Source organism: Lepidothrix coronata, unplaced genomic scaffold (genome assembly GCF_001604755.1).
Source record: "Lepidothrix coronata isolate B3197 unplaced genomic scaffold, Lepidothrix_coronata-1.0 Scaffold229, whole genome shotgun sequence".
Lineage (NCBI taxonomy): Eukaryota > Metazoa > Chordata > Aves > Passeriformes > Pipridae > Lepidothrix > Lepidothrix coronata.
Window position 1 is genome coordinate 598,794 of NW_016690409.1, and position 9,850 is coordinate 608,643.

Genomic DNA, 9,850 nt, shown 5'->3' on the forward strand with positions numbered 1-9,850 from the left:
TCCACCACTGGCAGGAGAAGGAAAAGCTCCCTGGTCAGTCAGGGGTGAGTGGGCAGTGGGAAGCTGCCCGAAGGGCACTCAGGGAGGATCCTGCCACCCACCAGCATCTCACTGTCACACATGACCGTGCCCTCGCCAGAGAGGGTTTGCCCGAGTCCTTAGGAGGAGAAATGTTCCCAAGGACAAACTGAAAAGCTTTCCCAGTGCCAAGCAGAAGCCAAGCCCCAGCAAGTGCTGGAGCTAATTTTCTGCTGCCAGAGCCCACCCTGGCACTTCCCTGTGCCTGTGGGAGCAGCACTGGCACTGCAGCAGTGCCGGCAGCAGGCCAACACCCGAAGGTGCAGGAGGCTGCCGGGTGTCTGTAAATCCCTTCGAATCATCCTCTGCCTAAGTCAGCATCAGTCGGCACTCATCCTGCCCTGAGCTTCCAGCCACGCCTTGTGCCTTCCAATGGTAACAGAGCACAGATGTGAACACCAGTCCAGGTCCCTCCCCGAGCTCTGCAGCAGCTCCTGGCCAGGAGTGAGCTCCTGCACAGCCCCAGGACGGACAGACAGATCCCAGCCTGGACAAGGCTGTGCTCCTCTTTGACATATCCCCAGTCCTTGGAAGGCTCCTCCAAAGGCACAGCATGCTCCACGCCACTACTGGCTCGCTAATTTGACACACTTACTAAATTGCTATTACACCTGTTGGCTAATTACCTCCCCTGGAAACCAGAGAGGACAGAAATTTGACATTGAACTGTGCAAACCTGAAGCCCTACAGATGCCAGCTGAGGGACTGGGAACACGGCACTGTGGAAGTGTCCCTCCCTGCCCCCCCAGTTGTGGCCCCAAAGATGACCACTTCTGCTGCCCCACACCCTAGTGGGATGGGGAGTGGGGAGCCCAGCAGCCCCAGTGAACCCCCTGCACCACAAACCCAGGGTGCCACTGCTGCCCTTCCCACACCCTCCGCCTTCCTGAGCACAGATTAATCTGGGAGAGCTTTAATCCGCTAAAGCCCTTTCGTAACAGCCCTCAAAAATAAGCCTGGAGAGTTCCTAATACTTCTTGAAAATTTGGAGTTGGGATATTTATAGGCTCTGGCCTTGCGTGCGACGAAGCGCACCCAGCGCTGGGCGGGAGGGCTCTGAGGTGGGGGGACCTGCTCTGGGGGGGACCCACAGCCAGGCCTCAGCTCTCACCCCCCAGCCCAGCCAGCAGCCTCCCTGTGCTACTCCCAGTCTCCCGCCAGCTGGGTAACAAGCTTCCCTTGTTTGGGCTTTTTATGTTTTTTTTTTTCCTACAAGCATTTCAAGCTCCTCTGAAGAGTCTCCAGCCTCACACACAGACGGGCTCTGTGCCTTCAGCCCTTCAAACGAATGCAAAGCAGCGACGCTCCCGACCAAGACAAACAGCGGCGACACCACGTCCCACGGGCACGTGGCTGGGGAGGGAGAGGGGAGCAAATCAGACGCAGCAACAGGGAAAGTTCAGGGGGAAAAAACTGAACCCCCAGAAACGTGCCAGGCATTACCCACATCCGCAAAAACCAGGATGGGGTTCCATTCTGCTGGTTTCCAGTCACCACCACTGGCGGCCACTGGCATCTCTGCCACACTGGTCCTGGTCTCAGTGGGGTCCAGGGAGCATCCGGGGCAGCATTGCTGTGGCACCTGTAAGGGCCAGGTCACAGGTCCCACATCTCTCCTGCTCCAACAGATAAAGGGAAAAATACTCCTAAAAAGCTCCTGGCCCTTTGCCACATGGTTTTACAAAGATGTGACCTGCTGCTTCCAGGGCAGCGGCTGCAGAATTCTCCCAGTTCCAAGTCAGCAGAACTGGGAGGTGACAGGAAGATGAGAAGCCATCTCTGATCTTACACAGGCAAAACCCATCCTGCATTCACCAGCTTCTTCATCCCCCTGATGCAGAGCAAGAGCCAGTGGCCAGATGTCAGAGGCAGAAATACCCAAACTGGAGACAAAGCACCGGGCACAGCCAGTGGCATAAGCCCGGATCGCCCCAGAAAGGCCCCAGCTCGTCCCCTGCCTGGTAGGCATGAGGCAGAGGAGTGGGTAGAGTTGGCACAAATCTATCAGGATCAAACCTAGCCAAAGGAACCCAGCACCTCTGGGAAGCAGCAGGATTGCCCAGCCCCCACAGCACCCTGAACTCGGCCACTGCTGCCTGACCAAGCAGCTCCTGACGCCAGGCAGACACAGATTAGGGCTTCACCTCAAAATGTTTCCTTTACAATTTTCCAGTGATCTCTCTTATCAGCTAATTAAAAAATTTCCATAATTAGGCCAGGGAAAATCATGACTCAGGAACGTTCCCATTTCAAAGTGGCACGGATCTGATTGGCATCAAGGGCTCAGAGCCCTCGCTAGAGCTGGGACTCAGCCTGGGCTCACACCCCCAGGGCCCTGCAGCCCCAAGCCTTGGCACTCTGCTGGGAAGTCATTCTGGGGAAAAGGCTATTTACATTGCACGGGGAAAGTGGTAGGTTTTACAAAAAAATAACCATAAAGGGCTCTCTGACAGCAGGGGACCATCCATGCCTTCAGACCCTGTGAAGTCAGGGGTGCTTGGGGGGGGCACCTGCTCTGCCCCACACCCCCCCTAGTGCCCACAGCCCCGGGGTGTCTGTGCCAGCCCCCCTGCCATGGCCTGGGGGTGACAGTGCCCACCTGGCCCTGCTACCATGGCCAGGCTGGGCACACCAGCAGAGTGCCCACAGACAAACACCGTAATGCCTTCGAAAGACCAACCCCTGCGTTCAGGGGAGCACCAGGTGAGCTCCCACAGGACTGGAGCATCCCGTGCCCACAGAGCAGCTCATGGCTCCTTAAATCCGCAGATTGCCTTTGACGACTGGCAAATAAACTGTTGTGGTTCTTACAGAAACGGAGCAGTTGTTACAGTGCAGCCACAGCCTGGGTTTCCTTGAGAGCACAGACATAATTCCTAACAGGGGCTTCCTGACACAGAAATTATGGCACTATTTTGGAGGCAATCTCAGAACATCAGACTAAGAAACAGCCTTTGTACATCACAATATTGTTGCTAAATTGACAAATAGACCCTCATGGGCTTCATTATTCTGCTCCGGGTGCACATTTTTGCATTTTTATTTTCCCTAGGAATGATTAAAGGGCTGCAGAACCAAGGGATCTGGCTTTGGAAAATTCAAACTCCAGCCCTGATCGAGCTGAGGAACAGAAGCAGCTGGATGGGCTACAGGGCTCAGAGAGCAAATCTCTGTTCCTACAATGTGTAAGTCCAGCACACTTTGGGAACTGCCCTGTGCTTCCAGGACAGGTTTTCTTCCAGTCCTGGAAATTTACCAGTGTAAAGCAACGTGACTGACATGTCCAGTGCTGGATTGGGAGCATCCCTGCGAAGGTCCTTGTTCAGTCAATAGCAGACTTGTGTTATGCACTTGTAGAAATACATCGATCTCCCCAGAAACACTAGATAAAAGCCAAACAAGATGAAGGTCTCCAGAAATACAGCAAATAACAGCCCCAAGACCAGGGTTCCTTTACCATCCACCAGCCAATGTCTGAGGGTGCTGGGGCAATGCTTGAGGAGTATTTTTGGGTTGGAATGGCTGCGGATGGCCACAGCCAGGCAAGCTGCTGGTGCTGCCCTGCCAGGCTCCACTCATCCCTGCCAGCCCATGGGGACGAATGGCAGGAAGGTGCAGGTGGGATCGACTGGGGCAGCTCTGCCCCATCCCTCTCCATGTCCCCATTGACACATTGACAGGATCTTGGTCCCAGGACAGCCAGGAATGCCAGGCAGAGAGAGCACCAGCCCTCCATAAACAACACTGAGGGGAGGGGAGGGATGGGATGGGATGGGATGGCTGCTCTGGGCCCACCAGTAGCACATGCTCCAGCAGGATGGCACCTCCTCGCCCAAGCAGCCAGGTCCCCAACCCTCACCTACCACAGCCAGGACGTGTGGCCCTGCATGGTCCAGCAACAGGGATGAGGCTCTGAGGCCAGCAAGCCACCAGCCCCAACAACTATTTCTCATTCTCAGGACCATTAAACCAAGCTCCTGCATTATCCATACAGAGGCTGCTGCTCCACCAGAGCCAAACAGCACTGGGGCAGAGAGAGCAGCCGCTCCCAAGCCCCAGCTGAGCGCAATGTGAGCTCAGGGATGCTCATGAACAAGACACACAGTGGGAAGTCACAGCCTGGCGTGACGTCATGGCCCTGCTAATGCAGAGCCTGGCTCTGTGCTTTCACAGATGGAGCCACATCCAGGGTCACACCAGCCTTTTTTTCCAATGCACGTGGCAGATTATAGAACAAGCACGAAACTCACAGCACAGGGTATCGTCACCCCGCTCTGAACTCTGCATATGGCAGGAGAGTTTCTGGTCGGCAGAATCACACCAGCAGCTAGTGAGGGACCGGTGCAGTTCCTCCACCCCATGGAGCCATTCCAGCTGAGTGACAAACATCACTCAGCAAGGCCGCTGGGCTGGATGCTCCATCGGAAAACACCTGCAGGCACTTAAAGAAAAAAAAATCGGTGGCGGTGGATTTGGCTGGCATTTTGGCTGCAGAAACTCCCAGTCAGGCTGGCAGCCGGGACAGAGCCTCATTTATCCGCGGGCTGTCACACACGGCGGCACTGCCCATTGATGCTATTTTCAGGCGCTGTGCCCCACATGCAGACACAGCAGCTCACACAAACCTCTCTGCTCCCCACTCAGACCCCCCAGACAAGCAGGGGGTGAAGCCGATGCATGAGCAGTGCTGAACAGTGCAGGGCCAGCTCCTGCCTCGTATTTTCACCCAAAACTGCTCCCCGCCTGTGTGTGACCCACAGACACATCCAGCCCTCGCAGGGGCAGCTCCAGCAGCAAGGTGCCATCCCTCCACATTAGTGAATCAACCTGGAAGCCACTTAGAGCCTCCAGGAGTGCAGCGCCGGGCCCTAGACCCCCACCTTCACACAGAATCATCTCCTCTATTTAAGCAACACTTTCAAGCTTTGCTCTGAAAACAAATTGCAGCCACTTGTGCCAAGACGTTGTTTTCCCACACGCCCATCCAGCAGGATCGGCGCTCACCGCCCTGCCGCGGCACTGCTGAGGGCAGGCACAGGCACGTCCCTGTGCCGGGATCCGCGGGGTTTGCTCTGGGGCAGAGCAGAGCCCCAGCCCTGCCAACCCCCATGCAAACTCCTCAAAAGCCTCCACCATAACTCACTGCTGCTCCGAGTTAACAGCAAAGTCTATTGATAATGGCAGGGGAGAGCGGGCAATCCACTGGGTGAGGACCCTGCTGCTGCCTCCACGTGCCTGGACCAGGGAACCCCCGCTGCCCCCACCTCAAGACACAGCACCCACTGCCCACATTGCCAACAGAAAGCACTTTTGTACAGCTCAGTAAAGGTCCTTTCCATAAGAGCAGTGTCCTCGTGGAGGCAGCCAGAGCTTCTGCTCCATCCCCAACACAGACCTCTCCGTGTCCCGAGCCCAGCACGGGCACCCACAGCTCTGGACACCTTGTGGACAAAGCCAAGGGACACACAGGGTGTGCTGTGCACCCCGACCAGCACAGCAGGGCCCAGGGGGGCCCAGGGACCACCCCACCACCACTGCCCTGGCCTTGACACACACCCCAGCATCTGAGCCAACATCACCCGTGCCCAGGTGCTGCCGCAGACCCCAGCGCAGCACACAGCCTTGGGGGTCCCACGCCGGGTACCCCACAGGTGCCCCGGGGACGAGCCGGGGTCACCGGCACCCACGCGGGTCCCGCTCGGCGTGGGAACCGCAACCCCACGCTGGAGAGGGGCTGAGCCGGGGCCTCGGTAAAGTTCCGCTGAAGAAGTTTCCCTCCTGCCCTGACCCCTCCGGGGAGGTCAGCGGGGCCGGGGTTCCGCCGCCCCCGGCCCGTTGCAGCCGCTCCCGCTGCCGGGCGCCGCCGGGATGGAGCGCGGGGAGCGGCGCGTGCCCCCGGCGAACATCCGGCCCCGCTCCCGGCTACCGGGGTCCCTCCAGCGCGTCCCCCCGGCTCCCGCAACTTTGCTACGGCTGCAACTCCGTGCCCGCAGCCCGGCCCCGGGCCCGCCGGTACCGGCAGCCCGGCCGCCCCCGCCCGCCCTACCTGCCCAGCCGCCCGGCTCCGCCGCCGTCTGCAGCATCCTCCCGCCGGCTTCTCGCTGCCGGCCGGGCGAGCGCGCTCCCGGAGGAGGAGGAGGAGGAGAAGGAGGAAGAGGAGGAGGAGGAGGAAAGGGGGGGATGAAGGCAGCGCGCGCGCCGCCGCGGTCCAACCCCCCCTCGGCGCCGCGCGCCCGCACGGGGTGGGAGGGGGGAACCGCGGCGGCGCATCCCGGTGCTGCATCCCGCAGCTGCATCCCGCAGCGGCGCCCGGGGCGGTCCTCTCGCCGCGCACCCCGCGGTCCCGGGTGCCCCGGGCTGGGACGGTGGGGACACAGGGGCTCCCCAGGCTCTTTCCAGGGGGTTTGGGGGGTCGGTAAGGTGTGTGGCTGGGCACACAGAGGAGGGTGACACAAGCGGGGCTGTGGGAATGGCACCTGGATTTCAGGGTATTGAGGTTCCCAGTGTCACCAACACCGTGGAGAATGACGGGTCAGGTCTCAGACCTGCCAGGACGAGGGTCTCCAGTCCCTCACCCCGAGCAGCTGCAGACAGCCCGGCTCTCCAGGAGCTCCCTGCGGGGACCGGGGAGGTGGCACCGCGGGGGCTGCAGGGCTTCCCCGATGGCAGAATCCCTGGTCTGACCCAGACCCAGCGACCAGCAGAGTGGGATAACGCCTTGACCATGCCCAGGCAGCCCAGCTGCTCCAGGAGGGTGAACGGGAGCCGGGGGCGGGACGGAGGGAGGAAGGCTACAGGGAGCCGCTCTCTGCTCCTCAGTCGTCGCAGCTGGAGCACAAGGCGCCGCCAGGCAAAGGCTCCTCTGCTGCCATGCGCCTGCCTTGTGCTAAGATCAACAATTTCAAGTGCAAAAGCCTGCGCTGGCCTGTCGCTGTCATCAGTATTAATATTTTAGCATCTCCCAGAACCTTTCAGCGGGGCCACACAATGCTGACATGGGAGAAGAGATATAAAAGCGTCCCGCTGCCCGCCCCAAGGAATACGCTGTCTAGACACGTTATATAATCACATTTTGCCCTCCGCCAGGACACTTCGCAGAGGATCTCAAAGCACTTCCCAAAACTGCTAATTGAGCTTTGGAGTCCAGCTGGGAGGGAACTGCTCTGGCCAAGAGCCCTCTCTTCCAGAGCAGGTGCCCAGGGGCTCCCATCTCCCAGAGCACTTGCCTGCTTGCATTGCTTTGCCTCCAGTAAAACGTGGAATTGGTGCCAAGAGGAAGAGATGTGATCAGACCTGCACTGTCGCTGGCAGAGGGTGGAGGCTGCAGAAGTGGGAGCACAGCATGTGCTGATCCCAGCACCCCCAAGGCCCGTGGAGGACCACAGCTTCAGGAGGCTCCAGGGACTCCAGCTGCCAGGGAGGTGGAAGCCAGGAGCAGGGAGTCCCAGTTTGAGATGCTTCTGGGTCTGTAGGTCCTGGAACACGAGCAGGTGGCCCAGAAGCAGCAGATCTCACCCGTCCACACCAGGAGCACCTTTTCCTGCTGCTGCTGGAGCCAGGGTCGGGTTCCCAGGAGCAGCAGTGTGGCACCACTGAGCCTCAGCCTGGTTCATCATAAATCACTTTGAGTTTTCAGAACCCTTTCTCTAAAGCTTGGTGCATTTGTGTTTGCTGTGCCATCTGAATTTTACAATGTAGGATTTTTTTTTCCTCTCTATAAATAATTACAGGCACTCTAATGGATTTCAAACCTTGCAGTACCTTGGCTGTCAGGAGCCTGATGATGATGGTGTAGCCTTCTTCTCCAAGTTGCAGAGGCAGGGCTGCAGCTCCTTCACACTTTTTCATTTACTTTAACCCTTACAGCTTCATCCTGTCTCCACTGCAGGGCAGGGAAGAGAGTGTACTCCCTTTCCAGGCACAGGGATCAGGAAGCGCAGGGATGAGGCCTCTTGCCTGGCCCACATCTCCCAACATTCCAGCATGAGGGAGCAGGGATGTACTGCTTCTCCTTCAAGGGAACTCTGGCTTCTCCCTCCCAAAGGCAGCCCTTCACATCACTTCTCCCCAATATATCATTTGGGCCAAGGCCACAGAAATGCGTCACCCTCGAACTTTTCGGTTTGCTGCAGATATCTCTGAAGCTGAAGACAAATTTCTAAACAAAGAGAAGGTGATCTCCAGCTGCAGGGCCAGGGCCCCACAGCCAGGGAAGGCCAGTGTGGGGTGGCTCAGGCCTGGCATCACTTTCCAGGAAGGCTCACTGGCTCCTCGGCCACAGTGCCGAGCTGTGCCAAGCTGCTCCAGCAGCTGCCGTGGCCGTTCAGCAGCTGTTGAGTTGTAATTGCTCATTGAGTCATAATTTATTTTTTTTTCCCAGTGAAAGCGGCACTGTCAGGGAATTAAAATCTTTTCAAAAGCCCATAAAGATTTCATAAACGTTTCAGAGCCAGATCAGGGGGGGTTTAGCGCCTTCACAGCCAGGAGCCAGGGCAGGCAGTGGGGAGACCAGCAGCAGAAGCCATAACCAGTTAAAGGAAAAACAGCACCAGCCCCTGGGGAGCAGAGTAAGGCTTCACTCCCCCTGCCCACACCCAGCATAGGCAGGACTGGTCCCCAGTCCATAGCCTGGGTGCAAGGGCCCTGGTCAGCTACAGGTTGTTCACCTTGAATCCCACGACATGCTGCTGATGCAGGTTGTGGGACGCTGGGATGTAGCACAGCAGCTCCTCCAGACTCCAGGAGAGCAAAAAGCTGACACAGGGCAAATGCAGCTGCACCAGCCCCTGTAATAGCAGAGCCTTGGCTCTCACCTGTGCCTCGTCAGCTCAATTAGCAGGTGACCCTGCTCCGGCCACTGTGAAGATTGGCCCAGCACAGGTGAGGGGCAACAGCCCTGCAAACACCCACGTTTGGATTCAGAGGAGCCCACGGTGTCCTCAGGGGCAGAGGTTTGCGCTCTGTAAGAGTTGTTGTAGACATGGAATGAGCTTTCCTACCGATGCAGTCCTTTCCACACGAGCAGGTGTCTGCAGGTGACGGAGGCACTGCGCTCCCGCCGGCAGCCCCCGCGCCGTCCCAGGCACCTGCTATTTTTAGTGTGAATGTGGAGCCACCTTTGATCGTCCCTCTCTGAGCTCTGTGAAATATCCGGGCCAGGCACACTCAGCCTCCCCAGCCCCATTTCTCCAGAACATGCTTCCCTGGGAAGAGCTCAGGAAAACACTGGAGGAATCCAGCCTCTGCGGCGGCAGGGACCCACGTGCCCTGGGGGATTAAATGGGGAGCAGCCCTGACAGACCAGAACTGTGGTTTGCACCCCAGGATCTGCACAGCCACACCCCCGACACCAGCACCCTGCAGCCGTGGGTGCCACTGGCATGATGGGCCCCCTTCTTTAATCGGGGCACAGGAACGAGAGCACGAACAGGTCAGAGCTGGGCTGAGCACCCATCTGGGCACCTACAGGCACAGGAACCCCCCCAGTGGGTGCAGAGGGACCCCCAGCACCAGCTCCTGGAACCTGCCAGCCCTGGCACCGCTCACTGGTGTTGGGTATCTCTTCGAGAGGCACCTCAGTGACAGAGGCACCAATAACTCATCGTTAGGGGAGAGGCTGCTGTTATTTTATGGCCGTCGTTATTTCCTTCCTATTGTAACTTTTAATTAAAATCTATGGGAGGCAAATAACTGCTCCCTCTGCATAATTGCAGGGAGTAAATTTTATTATATAGAAAAGAGGTTTTAATTTTTAATAGACTTATTTTTAAGT

At 58.0% G+C, this 9,850-nt stretch overlaps 1 protein-coding gene across 4 annotated transcripts in view; it reads right to left on the minus strand.

Annotated features, from left to right (window-relative positions):
- LOC108506766 (zinc finger protein 385C-like) overlaps positions 1 to 6,256 on the minus strand; it is a 53,257-nt gene extending 47,001 nt beyond the window's left edge. For 2 of the 4 annotated variants that reach the window (XM_017834105.1, XM_017834104.1), the window contains exon 1: positions 6,125 to 6,235. In XM_017834105.1, the coding sequence (XP_017689594.1) occupies positions 6,125 to 6,161 (37 nt within the window). In that variant the 5' untranslated portion in view covers positions 6,162 to 6,235. Of the gene's footprint in view, positions 1 to 6,124 lie in introns of all 4 variants that reach the window. The other 2 variants (XM_017834108.1, XM_017834106.1) reach the window with 2 other exon arrangements.
- Between the last annotated feature and the right edge of the window lie 3,594 nt (positions 6,257 to 9,850).